Raw genomic sequence first — 20,069 nt, forward strand, 5'->3', positions numbered from 1 at the left:
TTTACTTTGGGGTGTTTATACGTACTTTCTTATTCCTTCCCCCATGGCAACTTCAAGGGACCACAGGGGTTGTCACCAGTCCTATCTATAATAAGACGACTACCTTGCCCACTCCTGGTATCTGTTGTGGGTGAGGAGGACACCCCAAGCTTGGACTCTGGATACAGAACTTGTGCTGAGTCTCTGCCTTACCCTAAAGTACCATTTCCTCCTGTGAAAATGGAACTGCCTTGCTCTTACCCCCATCTTGGGACATGAGAGTCCAGTGGTCAAAAGTAGTTGGCCAACCATGTCCAGCTTGGCTCTGCATACTGGGGATTGGCCACCAGGGGGCTCTAGGCATCTGGGTGCCGCCTTGCCATAGTAGGAAGTTGAGAGGCTGAGGAAAGAGACTTAGGGGCAGGCTCCACCTCCAGGTGCAGCGGGTGCTCCTTAGCCTCTGTGGCCCTGTCCTCATGGAAGTGACCTGTTCACTCCTTGAACTCTGTAGGTCCCTATTTTTCAAAGTGAGATAGGGCTGAAAGACTGCCTCCATCGGGTTCCCCTGGGCTTATAAAGCCACCCCTTCTGTCCTCCCGCAGGTGCCAGGAAACTGCAATGGGCAGAGACAGGAGCCCTTCCACAAATTTACAGCCCGGGAGGAAGAGGACAATCGGAAACAAATAACATCCAGTCATTGATGGTCATTGACTGTCACTTTTTTTTTTAACTTTTTTTTTTAAACTTTTTTTTTTTTTTTTCTGAGCTGGGGACCGAACCCAGGGCCTTGCGCTTGCTAGGCAAGTGCTCTACCACTGAGCTAAATCCCCAACCCCAAGACTGTCACTTTTTTTCCTTTTCATTTCTTAATTCTGGAGATTGAATTAAGGACCTAACATGCCGAGACGCCCTCAGCCCCTCTTGGGGATTCTAAACAATCTGTCTCTGAGCAACATCCCCAGCTTAAAGGTTTGATTGTTAAACATAGAATAGAGGGAAGGAAGAAGAAGCCATCAAGGAAAGGCCTCTGGGGAGGTGGCCTTTGAGCAGTGACCCACATAAAGTTAGGGAGACAACGCTTAAAAGTAGCTTGGAGGAAGAGCTCCCTCTGGCGGTGGGAACCGCCAATTCAGCAGCGAGGTTGTAGGAATAACCTTGATCTCTCCAGGCATCTGCAGCTGCACCAGGTGTAGGGAGTCAAGAGTTTTATTCTAACAGTGAAGGCCAGTCTCCTGAGTACTTCTATTCTGCGTCCATCCAACAACCACTTAAAAAAAATTCCTTGGCTGCTGTGAAGCGAAATGGCTGTGGACACGGATGAGGGACCAGAGGAGGGGTTGGAGGTGGCTAGGGGGCGACTGAAGACTCTCTAGGCAAATTGTCCAGCTTCGCGCTTTCCGCTTGTGGGGCTGGCCCTGTGCCAACAGGGCGTTCCTCCCTCATTGGTGTGATAATATGAAAGTAATACTTTTTAAATACTCATTTATGGTAGATGAACATGCACCCCAGTACCTTGCCAAGACTTGACTCAGGGAGGGAGCAGAAGCTCTAGGTCCTTAAGCTGGAAGCTAGAAGACCAAAAAGAAAAAAAAAGAAAAAAAAAAAAAAACAACCGACAACAACAACAACAAAGCATGCAGAGCAGGTTTTTGGAATCATTTCTGTAGCATCCCTGCTCCTGGGCCTCTGGTATGAGAAAGGTGCTGTGTTCACTTTTGACCACAAGAGGGCGCCGTGACCACACCTGCGCACCAAAACTGGGTCTCCAGCCCAGACCCAGACAACATTGGTCTCCAAATCTAAAGAGCCCTGGAAGTGGAAGTGGAGGAGTTTCCACAAAGATGCATGTGTCCTTGCCTAGCACAGGTTCTGAGCGGGAGACCTGTAACGCAGCTAACTGCAGAAACCGCTCAGGACAGAGCCTGAGGAGAGGAAGAAGAAAGGGGCCGGGAAGATGGAGGAAGGCCAGAGGAGAGAGAGAAGAGGTAAAGAGAAGGTACACACAGCGGAATGTAATCTGACAGGTGTCGGTGGGGATTGCATCCTGTCCATTTAAGCAGAAAAGGAGTGGCCTGAGGGAGACTGCCCTATCCCAGCAGAGAACCAGGCAAAGTGGGACAGTGCTTGGCTGACTGCTGGAAAGTGCTCCTGGAGGAGGGAATGGCGAGCCTAGAATCTGAGACTGGAGGACAGGACAGAGGCGATAGAGGAGAGAGTGTGAGGGGCAGGGGTTGAGATGCAGAAGCAAGCCCTGAAGCGCTCCCAGCAGGGGATGATAAGAATCTTGGTTGCAGACATTTCTTAACATCTCGCAGAGCCTGGCCCAACCTAGGATGCTGAGGAAATAACTGACTCAGCTCTGGTCCCTGCCCTCAGTGGGCTCTCCCGCTGGTGAAGGAAGCAGGCGCAGGCACTGACAAGTCAGAACCAGAGGGTTACATGCCACTGTTGCCATTGTGAGAGTTCAGAAGGGAGCCTAGAGGTGGGGCGCCCAGCTCACTGTGGTGCGGGCGTCATAGAATCTGGGAGTGATGTTTGAACCAAGACCCAGGAGCTGAGTAAGACTGAGGCCAGGAAAGACATGAGAGGGGGAAGTGGAGTCTGGTAGGATGGTGGTGGATCTGAGTCCCCAACAAGGGACACCTGTCCCTGTGGGGAAGCATTGCTCCTGGTGCAGGAGGCAGAATGCTGCCCTAGCTGGGAACAAGGCTTGCCAGGAAAGACTCAAGGCAGACAGGGCTAGGCTGGGCATGTGGTTCAGTGGGTAGATTGTGTGCTTAGCATGTACAACGCTCTGGTCTCCATCCCCAGCACTGCATAAATGGAGTGCGTTGGTACACACAGCCCTAATCCCAGCACCAGGGAGGTAGAAGCAGAAGGATCATGAATTTAAGGACACGGTAAGGAGGAGACCCTGTCTCAAAACACCAAGGACTCTGTGGGAGAGGCCATGGAGACTAAGACCAGGCCCATGCAGGCTGAGAATCTGAACTAGAGAGAGTGGAGGGCCTGGTAATGAACAGGTGCAAGGGCTTAAACCTCTCACCAAGAGTTGTGAATCCTACAGACATTAGGTATGTTTTAAAAACTTTAAAGAATTCCAGTGTGAGTTCAAAGACTATATAAGTAGGGGCTGGAGAGGTAGCATAGCCACTGAGGGCAAGTCCTGCCTGTTGTGTTTTTATAGACAAGATGCCAATAGTGCCCTTGCAGAAGACCTGAGTTTGGTGTGATGGCTGGTTGTCAACATCCTGTAACTCTAACTCCAAGATCTAATGCCCTCTTCTGGCCTCTGAAGGACTCTCTCTCTCTCTCTCTCTCTCTCTCTCTCTCTCTCTCTCTCTCTCTCATCTCTGTCTCTCTCTTCCCTCCCCCTCCCCCCTCTCACACACACTTTAAAATAAATAAATCTGTTAAAAGGTGATATAAACACAAGAGAGGCCCCTCCCGATGAGCAGAGCAAACAGATTCCCCCTCAGGTGGGCTTAGCAGATACTGAAGGGTATTTGAGAGGCCAGGGGCTCACTAAGGCAGGAGGAAGACCTGGGCATCCCTAAGGATGCCTGCAGCTCCCCCCTCACCCCAACCCCGTTGAAACACAGAGAGCCCAGCATTCTTTTTTAATGCAGTGATAGGTCTTCCTAATTCCAGATCCTATGCCCTGAGCTCAGAAGCCTATCTCCTAGGACTTGACCATGATAGTCTTTTCCCGCAAATATTCCACAGTTTTTTGGTTTCAGCTGTGTACTGTCTCAAAGCTGAGAAATGAGACAAATTTCAAGTCTGAAGAGAAAGAAATGATGGGTGCCGAAGTCCTAGAATTAGGTTTGAAGATGATCTCATCTGTTCGGCCTGCTCCTGAGTAATCCCATCACGTGCACCAGACACCAGATTAGTACGGTGGCTGACCAGGTAGAAAGGTCCCTGCCCTCATGAATCCTCTGGGAGACACATTCCTTCCTTCTATAAGAGTTCTAATGGAGGGGGCAGGGGGTTACATGGCTGAATATTCTTCCTCATCAGAGCTGACACTCAAGTTGTTGGAGACAGACTTGTATTCTGAATACAAAACGTAAATTAAAAAAAAAACATGAAGGCTATTCAACAGCAAAAGATGCTCGCACGCAGTGTGAGAATGGCAGAGACAAGAAGAGAATGCACAGTTCGGAGAAGGTGACTGGAGGGATGACTTGGGCAGGGTGAGGGAACAGCAATGACCAAGCCCCTGGGGTGCAAAGGCGCCAACCATGTTGAGGACATCAAAGCAAGGGGTCTGAGACAGAAGACTGTGGAAAGGTAAGGGTGGAGGAAGATCTAGATGCTGGTTGCCTGGGGCATTTGGAACTTAGTATAATTCCAGCGAGGACATAGATAGGTTTTAGGCAGCTTCTGACAAGGTGCTGTTTTGAACTTTAAGCTGCTACATGGAGAATGGGCTTGGCTTGGGGGAGGTGGAGGGGTTGAGTGGGTATGGAAAGCAGAGAGACCAGGCCGTGTGCTACTCGGCCTGTGCAGGTGAGAGGGATTGGAGGCTGGGTGGATGCGGCAGAGAGGAGGTAAGTGGGGGAACTCTCAGGGCAGCAGTTGGAGACCACTCCCAGCTTTTGACCTAAGCGGCTGAGGCGACAAACATAGGGTTGGGTTCTAATGGACCATGGAGCTTCAATAGAAGGCACTCCAGACAGAGGAATCAGAGGGCGTCTGCCACCTTGAGGGATGCCCAGTGTCAGCAGACATTCGCAACTACGGATGGATGCCGACTTAGAAACATCTAGAGGTGGAACCGGAGAGACGGCCCCGTGATTAAGAGCACATGTTGCTCCTCGAGAGGACCAGGATTCGGTTCCCAGCTCCCACCTCAGGCAGCTCACAACCACCTGTAACGACAGTTCCAGGACACTCTTCAGGGCTGTGCAGAGACTTCCTTAGCCAGAGGGAGTCTGAGTAATCAGAGAGCCACGTGAGTTCTAGAGCCAGAGAGAGACACTGAGTCAGGAGGGCCGGGACTGAAATTTGTCTTCTCACCTGTGAAATATGTGTCAGCATGTGTAAGGAGAATTGAGGCCTAACACGGGGGAAGATGAAGACTCCCACCCTGCGCCTCCAAAAGAAATCATACCTGTGGGGGCAGGAAGAGCAGAAGTCCAAGCTGCACGGAGAGTTCAAGACCCACCTGGGTGCTTGGGATGCTGCCACAAACAAACAAGCAAACGAACAATCAGGAGTCTGTTGGACCCCCCCCCCCCCCCCAGAGAAGATGGAGCGGTCGTCAAGACGTCCCAAGGCAGGTCTCACCACCAAGCCCACGAAGCCCTCAATCTTTACTTCTTTACTTCTCCCTCACCCCTACCTAATCCCTGACCATCCTCACCTCCCCGGAAGTACCGATGCAGGTGCCTTCTTGGTTTCCTTGTTCTGGCCGCTTGCCAAAACAGTGTGCCCTTGCAGGAACCGATTCCAGTCATTTCCAGTACGTCCCACCTCACCTGACTGTGTGTGGTCCTGAAGAAGATCAGGGTGAGTTCTCTCAGTAAACAAAACAAAACAAACAAAAAAACCAACTGGGCCATTAGACAGGCACGTCCTCCGTTTCCTGCCACCTGGCCCACGCCCCACAGAGAACCTCGCCCTTTCTTTCCTCTTCCTTCCGCGGACAATGGAATAGGCGTCCTTCCTCTTATCTGGGGTTAATCTCACCACTTAGCCGGCTGTACCGTCCACTTGAGTATTTCCCAACTAGAGCTGGGAAGAGCCCTTCATGTAGGTTCAGATCCCCATGTGGCTACACGATTTGTGCAACCCTGGGCAAGGGAGCTGACTTCATCTTGACTTCCTTGTCTAGTACAATGGAGGGTCAGAGTGACGCCGGGATGCTTCAGTTCTCACGCAGGTAGGGGAAGGATCCATCGAGTTAACTTGCTCAACATGCGTGAAATCCTATTGGTCACATAAGCAGATGTGCTGACCAAGTTGGCAGTTGCCCTGGTGACAGAAGAAAGATTCGGGACAGTCGTGGGTTTTGTACACTGCTTCCTTCTCTTCTCAGCTAGGTAAACGTGCAACTTCCTCTCAACCAGCCTCGGTTTCCCAATCTGTAATCCTGACCCGAGATAGTGTCTACAGACTTCCTATGACACCCCTTGGATTTCCACTCTCCTCCAAGCATGGTGGTCTCCTCCCTGTGGTCTCACATCTGCACGACCTTTCTACCTTAAAGGACTCTGCTTCCTTTTTTTTTTTTTTTTTTTAAAAAAAGATTTGTTGTGATTATTTCTGATTTTGTGGAGGCATGTCTGTCTGTCTGTGTATGTGCATCTGAGTAAAGTGTCCCGAGAGGCCAGAGGGGGGCATTGGATCCTTTGGGAGCTGGAGTTACAGGCAGTCCTGAGCAGCAGAAAGTGGCTGGGAACTAAACTCCAGCCATCTGCAAGAGCTGTGCTCACTCCAAGACATCTCTCCAGCCCCTGCTTCTTTTCATGTTGTCTCTTAATACTATACGACATAGAGTTGGAATTACATATTACATTTATCCAAGGCAGGATTTTTCTTTCTTTCTTTTTTTTAAAGATTTATTTATTTATTATATATAAGTACACTGTAGCTGTCTTCAGACACACCAGAAGAGGGCAACAGATCTCATTACAGATGGTTGTGAGCCACCATGTGGTGGCTGGGATTTGAACTCAGGACCTCTGGAAGAGCAGTGCTCTTAACCATGGAGCCATCGCTCCAGTCCCACCCCCCTTTTAAATAAATAAATAAATAAATAAATAAATAAATAAATAAATTTATTTATTTAATGTTTCTTTTTCCTTATTTGGTCAGCTTTGTTTATTACTGTGCCTCAGGTACCTGGGTGCTTAGTAAATATTAGTGGTGAGTGTTGAGGCAGGAGGAAGAAAGTAGATTGGACAACAGAAAGAGAGGGAGGAAAGAAGCTGGCTTGCTAAGGAACAGAGCTAGAGTGCTGAGGATGTGGGTCAGTGGATCGAGTGCCTAGCTAGCATGTGTTGATCTAGCATGCTAATTCCCCAGGGTCCCATCCCCAGAACCAGCGACCCCAGGCATGGTGGAAAACACCTGTCATCCCAGCACTCAGGAGATGGGGACAGGAGCATCAGAATGTTCAAGGTCATCCTCTGCTACTTAACGAATTTGAGGCAAACCTGGGCTACACGAGACCCTGTCGAGATAAAAAACAGAACAAAGGTGGGAATGCTGGGCATGGTAGACGATGCTGGTAATTCCAGCACTTTTGAGGCTGCCAAGGAAAAGAGTTCAAGACAAACCTGATCTACGTAGGAATTCAGGGGTGGGGCCGGCAAGGTGGCTCAGTGGATGAAGGCACTTGCTACCAAATCTGAGGACCTCTGGGGACCTGAGTCCTAGGACCTCATCTCTAGGTGCCACATGGTAGAAAGATATAACTTATAAGTTCTCCTATGAGTTGCACACATGTACCTACACACACACACACACACACACACACACTCACACACAGACACACACATACACACAGACACACACACAGACACACACACAGACACACACAGACACACACATACACAGACACACACACACTCACACTCACACACAGACACACACACACTCACACTCACACACAGACACACACATACACAGACACACACAGACACACACACAGACACACACACAGACACATACAAATACACACACAGACACACACACATACACAAACACACACATACACACACACTCACAGACACAGACACACACACATACACACTCACAGAGACAGAGAGAAATGTAATTTTAAGGTGGAGAGCAATGGAGGAAGACACACGTGAAGACTGACACATGCATACATCACATACAGGAAGCAAGGGAGGGAGGGAACAAGGGAGGGGAGGGGGGGAGAGAGGAAAGGAAGAGAAGCCTGTGGGTGAGCTGGGTAGTGCTCATGAAGCACAGCAGTGTGGATACACTTCATCCCAGTGACCTGCCCTGAAAAGCAGTTAAGAGGAAAAGGCACAGGGCAGCACTGCTGTCTGTATATTCCAGGACACCCAGTTGTTCCTTCCTCTTCCCCATCACAGCTTCCTCAGCTCCCTCGGCACCCAACGCACCCCAAAGCCCTTTGTCTCCTAAGATGTCTCTTTGCTGTCCTCTTGTCTTCCAAGGCCACTACCCCATTTAGAAGCCATCAGGGCCGGGACTGGAGAGATGGCTCAGCAGTTAAGAGCACTTATGCTCTTCCAGAGGACCCGGGTTTCGTTCCCAGCACCCACATGGTGTCCCACAATTGTCTGTAACTCCAGTCTCCGGGATCCAAAGCCCTCTTCTGGCCTCTGTGGTGAGCAGGAACACATGGGGTTCTTACAGGTAAGACGCTTAGGGGTCAGGGAAGATGGTTCTACACACATGGCTTAAGCATGAGAGTCTGAGTTCACGCTCCCACTGTCCACATACAAAAGCCATGTTTGACCACATGTAAGCATGCAACCTTAGCAATTTAGTGGTGGAGACAGGAAGACCACGGGCATGTAATGGTTGCCAACCTAGCACCAGGCTCGGCAAGAGAGCCTGCCTCAACGGAATTAAAAGAGAAGACTAGATCAGGACAGCAGGCATCCTCCTTTGGCCTCCTCTTGTACACAGATGTGTGCACCCAGATGTGTGCATACCCCATACCTGCACCACACATACATACAACAGATTACCAAAATAAACGATGCATTTCAGCTCCCAGGACACTTCTATCTTCCTCATCCTCCTACTGTCCTTGTGTTCCTTCCTAGCATCCAGGTCACATCTTGCCCTCTAAGGTGTGGGCTTCCTTGGGTCTCCATGATGAACCTTCTCCTTCATGGATGGACTGCACATGCCCTGGAATGTATGACATCACTGGCTCTAGCCAGACACCTTCCCAGAGTTCCCAGCGAACATGCTGAAGTGCCCCACGCTCTCTTCTAAGAACCCTACTGCCATCCTATCACCTCAGCCCCTGCAGCATGGAGCCCTTGTTTGTCTTGTTGTGTCTCTCGGCCTCTGTGCACAGCATCTTCCTCTTGACAACCTTCCCTGTGCTTCCTCACATCACTCGCCGCCCTGACAAACTCCTAGGGGGCTCTAACAGGACTAAGTTTTGTATTGACCTGTCCCACCGGACAGTGAGCTTGGAGCTGAGGCCATACACTTGTTCATTAATGCATTCATTCATTCATTCATTCATTCATTCATTCATTCATCACAAATTGTTAAATAACCATGCCATGGAAATCAAAACGATGTTGAGCAGGTTGGGTGTGATTCTAGGGAGTTGAGAATCTAGGCGGAAGAAAATCCTGTTGGAACAAGGCCGTGATGGGTTAGCAGGTCATGGTGACTTCTCTCCTTTATGGCTTCATCCCCAACTTCTTGCCAGGAGCCCTGTGGGCACCATGCCTCCTTGATTGTCCCATCCTCTTCTGTTCCTTCTCTTCCTCTTCTTCCTCCTTTCTTTCTGGTCTCCTTCTTCCTCTTCTTCTGGCCTGAAACTATATTACCCAAAATGCCACCAACTCATGGCAATCCTCCTGCCTCAGCCTCTTAAGTGCTGAGATTACAGGTGTGAGACACAATAACTACCATTCAGGTATTCTTCTGAAGAAAAAGAATTTTATTGTGTTTTAAGGCTTTAGTGGAGATGATTATATACTCAGCCTTAGTTTCACAGACATGAAGGAGAAACCCACATTCCTTTCCCTGAGGTATCCCAATGGTGACATCTGGTCTACTTGGGTCTCAGTACAAGGCCTAGAGATGAATATTCTGTGTAGAACCCAACATGAATTGTCATGGTGGGACTTGCTTCTGATCCTAAATCATCAGCGATTCTTCTCGAAGCATAGTATGTCTCCACACTCATCTTACTCTTGGGCCTTCAGATCAACTAGTAAGTGAAGCCCCCTGTTATCAGAAATAGTTCAAGGGAAGCCAGGCACATGGATTTCCACAGGTGTGGAGATGGGACCTGGAGGAGCACCATCCCTGAGAGATAGCCATAAAGCAGCTTCTCTGGGAGGAAAGTCATTGAGAAGGGAGGTGGGGTGAGGGGAGAGGCTGCAGGCTGAGTCACTGCGTGGTCCAGGAATGGGGCTGCCAAGGCCCAGGGACAAATTATAATCATTAGGTATTTTAAAAGGCTGGGGGCGGGACCAAGAGGTGGCAGATTGCACTGGGACCCTGGTCCAAAGCCCACTACAGGCTCCCCTAAATTCACTTTCCATCTCTCCTACTTTCTCTGGGTCTGTGTCCCTCTGTTTCTGGGTCTCTGCTTCTCTCTCTTCCTCTCCCTTTTCCTCTCTTCCCCTCTGTCCCTCCAAGTATCATCCTTAGGGCCCCCACCCAGAGATTCTCTCCATCCACTGCGTGCTCTTTGACCAGGCTGGGCACTTCTCTCACTCTCCCTGCCCAGGGCCAGCCCCCTCCTCTCCCCCTCCCCCTCCCCCATTCTTTCCAGATTATAGCATCTTTCACCAGGCAGGCTCCCATTAATAATCATGTCTGCTTCTCTGGTCAAAGATGGGAGGGAAGGGAGCAGAAAAATCTTGGAATGGAAACTAGGCAATAAAAACAAAAGGAAGAAGGACGGTCGGGGGCGGGGCCAGCTGCCCAGACCATGGATAAAAGGCTTTGCTGGCATGTGCTGGAAGAGACACCACCCCTCCCTCTTTCAAGCTTGCAAGGAGCCAGAGCGACAGGATCCTGGTAGGTATCCTTCTTCACAGCCTGGGGAGCCTGTGACACCCGTCCTCTCCAACTCTGCTCTCTACATCGACTCCATGTCACTGAGGGTCTAGGCCTTAGGGTGACTGCTACTCACTGCCCCTGAGTCTTATTTCTGCCTTTGTTTTGTTTTGTTTTGTTTTGTTGTTTGTTTTCCCCTTCCATGTGCTCTCTGCATTTCTAGACTTGGACCTCCGGCTCCAGAATGCTCCTTCTACTGACCATACTCCAAGCCTTGGCTGTAGGTAAGAGCACTGTGGTCCCCTGGAGACTCTGAGATAAGCTAGGGATGTGTCCTGGGGTATCGTTATGCTCTGAGGGACAGCCCTGTAAGAAAAAATCCAGAGGGGCTGGGAGATGGCTCAACCTTGTAAGCACAAGGACCTGAGTTTGATTTCCCCTAGAGCTCCTTCCTTTAAAACAAAATGGAAGCAGTGGAGTTACCACTGGGGAGGCAAAGACAGGAGCATCCTGGGGCCTACTGGTCAGCCAGCCTAGCCTAGTCAGCAAGTCCTAGGCCACTGAGAGACACTGTCTCAAAACAACAAAGCTGGACAATGCCTGATAAATGACACCTGAGGCTAATCTTTGAGTTCTGTGGGCTCACAAGGGTGCACGTGCAAAGCAGGAGGTAGCAGGGCACACACACAGAGCGTTTGGATACGCACAGAGGAGAGGGGACTGATGCTGAGGACCTCACTTAACTAGGAATTCATATCCACATTCTAAGTCTGGAGATGGCAAGAAATAGGATTCCAGAGAGAGGCAGCTGTAGAAGATAGAGAAAATGAGGAAATAGAGAAAACTCTGATGTTTCAAGTGGGCTCTATCTGAAGAGGCTCATGGGGCTGCCTTTGCTCGTGTCAGCGAAGATGAAAGTGGGGTGTGGAAGGGTGGAGGGAGTCTGGGGTCTAACTGAGTAGGAGGGATTGGAAGGGCATGGGAACTCCTTAGGTGTGTTGAGGAAGGGCTAAAATGGTATCTGGTGCTCTGAGGGGATCACCAGAGAGCCAGGGAGCTGGCACAGCAGTTAAGGCGCTCGCCACAAGGACTAGAATTCAGACTCCCAGAGCCTACACACACAGCAGCTGTTTGTGATGGAGATCCTTTAATTCCAACTTTGGAAGGCAAAATGGGATCCCTAAGGGAAGCTGGCAAGCGAGATTACCCATAAGGGAGAGCTCTAGACTAGTTTGAGAACTTCTGCTTCAGGGAATAACATGGAAAAGTGATCAAGGGAAATTCCCAACATAACTTCAGGCCTTCACATACACATAAACACATGAGTATACATGCAGACATGCAGACATGGACCCATGTACTTGCAAATATGCACACACACACACGCACATGAAAATGGAAAAACAAAAATATTCATGAGAACCAGGACTGCTGGCTGTGTGCTGAGATTGCCAGCACTTGGGACTCTGAGGTAGGAAGAATGCTGGGAGTTCCAGGCCAGCTTGGAACATAGTGAGACTTCATCTCAACCTAAAGGAAAGAAATAAAGTTCTCATGGAAGGGTGGAATCTAAGGCTGTAGCTGAAGCCAGGCCCTGGATGAGGTGCCTCTGGACACAATAACACAAATGTGAAGATCAGTTGAAAGAGGGGTCAGAAAAGTCTCTGTTTGGTTGGGGACATTGTTGAATGTGTATCACACTTGCACTTGGTGGAGCAGAAAGAGGTGGATGGTTTAGGTGTTGAGCCATATAGCAGGATGTTTGCTGGGCATTTTACACCATTGGAGACTAGAGGACATTTGTTCATTTCTTTTCCCCTCCCCACCCCATCTCCCTGTAGCCATAGTCCAGAGCCAAGGAGATGATAAAATTCTTGGTGGCTACACATGTGTTCAGAACTCCCAGCCATGGCAGGTTGCTCTGCAAGCAGGACCTGGGCGTCGCTTCCTGTGTGGAGGAGTCCTGCTGTCAGACCAGTGGGTCATCACTGCTGCTCATTGTGCCCGCCCGTGAGTAATCTCTCTTGTTCTTAAATCAGTGACTTCCGGATCCCAGGGACCTAGTGCAGAAGCTAGGTTTTGATTTGGAGACTAGAGAGGAATCTAGGCTGAGAGGTCATCTGGCTAGAAGTATGCTTAGATAATGAAAGCCAGTCATTTGGTTTAGAATCTAAGTCACACACTTATTCATTCAGTTACCAATTGGCACATCAGGACCAGCAAAGGTCCCTCCCAGACTAGTACAGTCTAAATTTAGAAACTCAGAACCCAGTTCAGAGCACGTGACACAGACATGACTCTGGAAATTATTTTTGCAGTGAAAACACACAACTGTAAGAAAAGTCAGGGTCAAGGGACATGACTCAGTGGGTAAAGTGTTTACAAGCTTGTCAACCTGAATTGGAATCCTCAGACCTCATCTGAAAGCTGGAGGTAGAAGCATACATGTCTGTAATCACGACATTCCTAGTGAGAGTGAAGTTGGGGGTGAAATCAGAAGAGTTTTCTCAAGCATTTGGGCCAGCTATAAACACGCAGAACTGAATAACAAGAGATACCCTATCTCACACAAGGTGGTTGGCTTCAAGCTTACACACGTGTGCCACTGCATGCACACCCTACACAGACAACACAGAATAGTCTTGGACCTAGAACTTGTTCTAGAGCCATGTTTGAACTCTGAGTCTATTTACCAGATCCTCTTTGAGCATCCTAGAACCCTGAGTTTGAATCCAAGAATACTGACCATAATTTGTGGTTTATAGCCCAGCTCCTCCATGATTTGCAACCAGAATTAGAGCTCAGACTTCAGCCTTGAAGTGAAAGTCAAGGCTATATCTCATACAATGACTGCGACCTAGGTGACTGTCAAAAACGAAAAATTTAACTTAGAACCCAGAGACTTGAGAGCAGAACAAAGTCTAGCAGAACACAGAGAGTCAAGGATGAAAACCAGACTCTATTTCCTTGTATGTGGGTCATAATGTATAGCTGTCTAGAACCTAAAGCTTCATAGTTGAGGACACAGACCAGAGTCTAGAACCATCCATCACCTGTTGTGGGATTTGAGACAGCTTTGTCTAGATTATAAGCTCAGATGACTATTTAGAAATCTGAGCCTAGCCAGAGCCCAGAACTTAAAACCATTGTCTAGAACCCGGCTCATAAACAGAAGTCTTATCTATACATGAGCTCTCATCCATGTCTAGAATCCAGAATCAATATGCTAATATCATAAGTCACTGCTCAAAGTGGAATCCAAGATGATTCTGGAACTGAGAACCTACATTGACATCTAGAACTCAAGGTCAATTTGCAATACAGAGCTAAACGCAGAGCCCGTAGCTTATTCTGAAACATTAAGCTCACATCTGAATCCAGAAGTTATGCCATAATCTAGACTAAATCTAGAACCCTGACCCTTGCCTAGAAAATGTCTAGAACCGAGATCATAGTTGTGTTTTCCCTAGAATATCAACTCTCATTTAGAGTCTAGAGATTAGTCCTCTGAGAAACCATCAAGGACTTAGGAACTGAGTCAAAAACTTTAAATGGCCCTTGAGTATCTTCTCCAAAAGGACATCAAATGAGGCTGGGTAAAGAGAAAATGTCCAGGCCGTGAAGAAAGGAAGGACATAAGAGGCCACAGAATGCTCAGCCCACAATCAGGGGTTAGACTTTGAGGGAAACTTAATCACTATGGAAGAAAATGGGGCTGGAACATGGTCTGTGGTCAGACTTTAAGCAGTCTTTACTCTTTGGCTTTGTGGGACAGGCTTCTTCACGTAGCCCTGGGCAAGCACAACCTAAGAAGGTGGGAAGCGACGCAGCAGGTGCTGCGTGTGGTTCGCCAGGTGCCTCATCCCCAGTACCGACCCCAGGCCCATGACAATGACCTCATGTTGCTGAAGCTACAGAGGAAAGTGCGGCTGGGACGAGCAGTGAGGACCATCCCAGTGGCCAGATCCTGTGCCAGCCCAGGGACTCCATGCCGAGTGTCAGGCTGGGGGACCACAGCCAGTCCCATTGGTAAGGAGCCCTCATCCTGAAAATGCAAAGCTGGACCTCTGGGTCTGAGGGAGGAGGCTGATGCTGGGCTCCTGGATCCATAGCACTGTAGTTGTAACCTTTCTGTGCTCCCACCCCCACCAGTCAGGTACCCCACTGCTCTTCAGTGTGTGAATGTCAACATCATGCCGGAGCAGGTATGCCATCGAGCCTACCCTGGAACCATAACCTCTGGCATGGTCTGTGCCGGGGTCCCCGAAGGCGGGAAGGATTCATGTCAGGTGAGGCTCAGATTTGACTCTGGGACAATTTTTAGCTGGGTACCACTGTGTCTCAATAACAGAAAAGTCAGAGAGCTCAGGGCACAGAGATACAGGAATAACTCAGCTGTGCCTTGTAGTCTCATGACCCTTTGGACTTAACTCTATTATACCTCAGTTTCCTTTTCTGTTTAATAAAGATAAACTTCTTAGACAGAGACAGGGAATGTGAAGAGACACAGATATGGCTGAGAGAGAAGAGAGACCATATCAGATTCACAGAGGGAGGCTAGGTGGGGATGTTGCAGAGGGGAGCTCTGCCCCTGCCTGAGGCTGGAGTCAGAGGTGAGGGGGGCTATTGTCTCTGATGCTTACTCCTATGACTGATTCCATTCCCATTTCTCCTCCTTACAGGGTGATTCTGGGGGACCACTGGTGTGTCAGGGACAGCTCCAGGGTCTCGTGTCCTGGGGAATGGAACGTTGTGCTATGCCTGGCTACCCAGGGGTCTACACCAATCTGTGCAATTACCACAGCTGGATCCAGAGGACAATGCAAAGCAACTGATCATCCATTACCATCTGATCATCACCAGCTGTCTCTGTACTTTCACGGCCTCCTCCATCAGACACTTGAGTCCTTCCCAACACTCTAAGGTCCTCTTTAGCCCTCCTTCTTCACTTAAGACTCCAACCTTTAGCCTCTTCCCTCAGACCCAAGCCCCCAGGCTCCTCCCTCAGACCCAATATCCTTTCCCTTATTCCAGGCTCCACCTTCCTTTCCAGGGTCTTGGCTCTGGAATCTTTCTCACAGCTTGTTGTCACAGTTTGAGACTCACTGAGCCCAGAGGCTGGAGTACAAATGCTCTGGGTCAATATCATCATCCAAAGAAGGCTGCTTCCAAAACTCTGTCTCTAAAATCCAAATAAATAAAAACAAAAATGGACTCTCCCTACATTTCCCCCATGCTTTCTTCGTTAGTCTTTTCCCATGAGCACCCTGTGCTGTCAAAAGTGACTGACTCGAGTCTGCCTGTCGCAATCTGTCCACCAGTGGTTGGGTTCCCCACCTCTGAGCTGCCTCATCCTTGCTAACTGTGCACATAGAGAGTCTTCCTTCTGCTAGTCAGAGGAGGGAGGGCAGCTGAGTTAAAGTCCCAGCAAAGTCAATCTCTCATTCTGTATGTTCATCTCCAACTTGCATCCCTGACTCCAATCCCCACAGAGGCAGGACACAGATGACCTTGAATGCCAGGAGTCCAGCTCCAGTCCCTATATCTCAGACATATCAACCTCTCCTCCCTCAGAACTGGAATCCAGACCTGAAACTAGCCTGGGAGCAGGAGTCCAGGCCCAGACCTCCTCCTTCAGACACAGAACCATGAGTGCGATCCAGACATAACATATTTTGCTGGCCTCATGCAAGCCATCCCTAACTTCTGCAAGACTGCTACATTATGAATCTCCTTTTCTTACTATATCCCAAGTAGTACTTACTGCACACCTACTATAAGCTATCTGTCTATTTTGGACACCTACTATCCAGCAGTCCTTGACCTGAATGATGCAGAGACATGGTCAAAAGTTCACTATAAAGTCCTGCGTGTGCAACCTACATGTTGGCGGCAGGCACCCTACATCACAAAAGTCATGCAAAGTTGCTGTGATTAAAGAGGCCATTTAACTAGCGCTGGATGTCAGTGTCCGCTGATGCTTACAGAGACAACTGGAGACACTTCAGATATTTTAAGAGCTGGTTGATAAAAGCAACCATGGTCAAAACTCAAGAGACATCTATTTATGATGAAACAATTTTAAAAATAAAGTCAAGGGGCTGGAAAGAGGGCTTGGCAGTTAAGAGCACTAGCTGCTCTGGCAGAAGACCTGAGTTTGCTTCCCAGCACCCACATGGCGGCTCACAACCATCTGTACCTCCAATTCAGCGGGTCTGATGCTGTCTTCTAGTGGCTGTGGGCACTGCACGCACACGGCCCACCAGTACACATACACACAGAACACACACACATATAAAAGTAAGTAAATTTTAATAAATCAGTCTATACAGTGGCCTTCCTATGCTTTAAGTTAATAGCTATGGTTTGAGGCCGTTTGTGCTTATCCTAACTGTGCATTTTCTGTTTACTCTAAGAGAGTAGGTGGTGTGAGCTGCTCCAGGAACAGCTTATTTTGGCTCACAGATTAGGGGATGTTGACTATCCTGGTGAGGAAGCCCTGGAGTCAGTGCTGCCTTCTCACAGCTCAGTGGTTCAAGAGATGTGGGGAGGGAGGGAGGGAGGGGAGGAGGGAAAGAGAGAGGAAATGAAGGAGGGAGAGAGAAAAGGGAGGGAAGAGAGACAGAGAGAGACAGGGAGAGAGGGAGAGAGAGAAGGGAAGGGAGGGAGAAGGAGAGAGAGGGAGAAAGACAGAGACAGGAAGGGAGGGAGGAGGGGAGGGAAGAAGGGAGAGTTAGAGAGACAGAGACAGGAAAGGAAGGAGAGAGAGACAGAAACAAGGAGGGAGGGGGAGAGAATTTGTGGGGGTTCCTTACATGAGCAGGACTACCCAAAGGCAGTTGCCTGGAGTGTCAACTCTCCATCCTGCAGAACAGGGACTCACAAAAGCTGCAGCCAAGGAGCTTCCTCCCACAGCTTGCAGGCAACTGGACAGGTGGGAAAATCCCCCCTCTGACCACTGTTGCTGTTTTTAGAACCTTGGAGAGAGGCCTTGTGAATCTTGGGAATATTTACTTTCGCAGACAGGTGACATTTGTTTACTTTTAGAGTTTCTTGAATACCCTGCACCTCTCCTTCCTGGAGAAAATGTGTATGCAATTTTAAAATCTTGATTTTATTTTAGACAAGCTCTACTATGCATCCCTGTGTAGCTTAGAACCGATTGTGTAGATCAGGCTGTCCTTGAACTCACCGAGGTCTGCCTGCATATGCTTCCTGAGTACTGGGATCAAACGCACAGGTCTGGTGTGTTTTATCTTTGATTCCGTGTATGTGTGTGGGGTCAGGATGTATGAACTCATGCAGGTGCCTACGAACACTGAAGAGACTTCAGGGGTGGATCCCAGAGCTGGAGTTACAGGTGATCGTGAGGTCCTCTGTGTGGTGCTGAGAACTGAGCTTGTGTCCTTTTCAAGAATAACATAGCTCTCAACCACTGAGTCATCTCTTCGTCCTCCATAGAGAGTGGTCCATTATCAACCTGACACATCACGATTAAACCATAAAGCTCCCTTTCTTGTTTGTCTTCAAGATCTCATATTACTACTACTGAAGCAATATAGGACATTCCAGCTTGAAATTCCAATATAAAGGCTCCACAGTCTTTAAAAATTCAAACACTCTAAAAATCCAGTCACTAAAAATGCTCAATTTTTCTCTAATACATCAATGCTTCTTAATTGTGGACTTCCGTTTTTGTTTTTAGATTTATTTATTTTATTTATCTATTTACTTTTATGTATCTGAGATCACTGTAGCTGTTTTCAGACACACCAGAAGAGGGCATCAGATCCCATTAAAGAAGGCTGTGAGACACCATGTGGTAGCTGGGAATTGGACTCAGGACCTCTGGAAGAGCAGTCAGTTCTTTAAACACTGAGCCATCTCTCCAGCTCCCAGACATCTGCTTTTTTACAGATGTCTCACTCTCAAAGGGAAGAACTAGAACACAGTCACAATCAAATGAAAGTAGAACCACAGTCCAACAATGTCAAGCTCAGTGTCAGACATATTGGACTCACTTCTGAGCGCCAAAGGGCTTGGACAGCTCCACCTCTCTGAGTCTGCCATCCATAGTACAAGCACCCAGGCTCTGCTACAACATCACCTTCACCAATAGCCTCTCTTGGGCTCTCTCTTCAGTGTTTCTGACCCAACCACCCAGTGCCAGGCCTCACTCAGCTCTCTCCCTGGCTCCCCCAGTACTGGGACAAACTAGAGCTGCACCTTCACGAATGGCCTCTCTTCAAGGACTCTGGTCTTGCTACACTGTGCCAAATCTTATTTGCTCTCTATGCCTTCAAAACCAGTATCACCTGGGAGACTCTCCTATGTTACTAAGTATGGCTACAAGCACAGACAGAGTTGTGACCCTCCCTGAACCACAGCTTTTGTTTGTTGACTCTGAGAAACACTTCCAGAAGATTTCACCTTAACGATGCTGGTCTCTTTTTAACCACTGCTGATTTTTCAGTCCTAACTGACCAGCATCAATTGTTCCAGTAAAGAAAAGGTTTCACTTTAGTGTTTCTGGTCTCTTGTTAATCACAGCTTCAGCCCCCTCTGACCAGAACCACAGAATCTTAATTCGAAGTATCAAACAGCCCCAATAGTGTCTTTGAGGAACTCTCAGACTTCCACCTGAGATTTCACAAGCCGGGTCCCCACTGTTTGCACTGTTCTCAGCATTCTCCTCTAAGTCCTTAAATAGCTCATTAAACTCTGAACACTCAATGGCTTTTATAATCCAAAGTTCTGAAGTCCTTTCATAGTTCTCCCCAAAACATGGTCTGGTCTGCTACAGCAAGACCCCATTTCTGGTGCCAGCTTTTGTCTTAGTCAGTTTCTATTTCTCTGATAAAGACCATGACCAAAAGCAACTTGAAAAGGAAAGGGTTTATTTAGCTTACACTTTCATATCTGCAGTCCATCCAAGGAATTCATGGCAGGAACTCAAGGCAGGAACTGAAGCAGAAGCCATGGAGGGATGCTGCTTACTGGCTTGCTCCCCTTGGCTTGCTCACTTTGATTTCTTATCCACCCTAGGATCACCTTGCACAGGCTGGACCATCACACAGCAATCAAGAAATACACTACATTCTTGCCTACAGGCAATCAATGGAGGCATTTTCTTAATTGAGATTCCTTTTCCCAAATTACTCTAATTTATGTCCAATCAACAAAAAAGGAATGAATGTTTTGATTTAAAGCTCCTGAACCTTAAGGAGCCTTTTTCCAGGACCGAATGTTTCAACCCAGGGGCATGCATGGTGTGTGTGTGTGTGTGTGTGTGTGTGTGTGTGTGTGTGTGTGTAATGTGTGGAGGTCAAAGGTTAGCTTCAGGTATTGAAGTGAAAATTTCTGGTTTCTTTGGAGATTCATAT

At 48.4% G+C, this 20,069-nt stretch overlaps 1 protein-coding gene and 1 long non-coding RNA gene across 5 annotated transcripts; one reads left to right on the top strand and one right to left on the bottom strand.

Annotated features, from left to right (window-relative positions):
• Positions 1-1,169: 1,169 nt before the first annotated feature.
• On the bottom strand, positions 1,170-5,824 carry LOC120098456 (uncharacterized). The gene is made up of 4 exons (XR_015651069.1): positions 5,677-5,824; positions 5,351-5,481; positions 5,099-5,168; positions 1,170-4,946 (listed from the first exon to the last, which is right to left on the bottom strand). It is a non-coding gene; the product is annotated as an uncharacterized LOC120098456 (long non-coding RNA).
• Positions 1,803-15,909, top strand: Klk14 (kallikrein related-peptidase 14). 4 transcript variants are annotated; one of them, XM_087555259.1, is made up of 7 exons: positions 1,803-1,964; positions 8,139-8,340; positions 10,910-10,970; positions 12,528-12,696; positions 14,462-14,715; positions 14,839-14,975; positions 15,369-15,905. In XM_087555259.1, the coding sequence occupies exons 2-7, from the start codon at positions 8,182-8,184 to the stop codon at positions 15,519-15,521; spliced, it is 933 nt and encodes a 310-aa protein (XP_087411385.1). In that variant the 5' UTR covers positions 1,803-1,964; positions 8,139-8,181; the 3' UTR covers positions 15,522-15,905. The 4 variants fall into 4 exon arrangements, with proteins under 4 accessions (XP_087411385.1, XP_087411394.1, NP_001414259.1 ...); XM_087555268.1 differs by lacking the exon at positions 1,803-1,964 and adding an exon at positions 5,702-5,869; XM_087555267.1 differs by lacking the exons at positions 1,803-1,964; positions 8,139-8,340 and adding an exon at positions 10,658-10,707.
• The last annotated feature ends 4,160 nt before the right edge of the window (positions 15,910-20,069 follow it).

Source organism: Rattus norvegicus, chromosome 1 (genome assembly GCF_021556685.1).
Source record: "Rattus norvegicus strain SHRSP/BbbUtx chromosome 1, alternate assembly SHRSP_T2T, whole genome shotgun sequence".
Lineage (NCBI taxonomy): Eukaryota > Metazoa > Chordata > Mammalia > Rodentia > Muridae > Rattus > Rattus norvegicus.

Excerpts from the sequence above, each read along its gene's own strand:
- Klk14 (XM_087555268.1), top strand. The coding sequence starts at position 5,826 with ATGGAGGGTCAGAGTGACGCCGGGATGCTTCAGTTCTCACGCAG. Across the intron at positions 5,870-8,138 it reads ATGCTTCAGTTCTCACGCAG|GCCACTACCCCATTTAGAAG; the intron begins GTAGGGGAAGGA and ends TTGTCTTCCAAG. Across the intron at positions 10,971-12,527 it reads ACTCCAAGCCTTGGCTGTAG|CCATAGTCCAGAGCCAAGGA; the intron begins GTAAGAGCACTG and ends ATCTCCCTGTAG.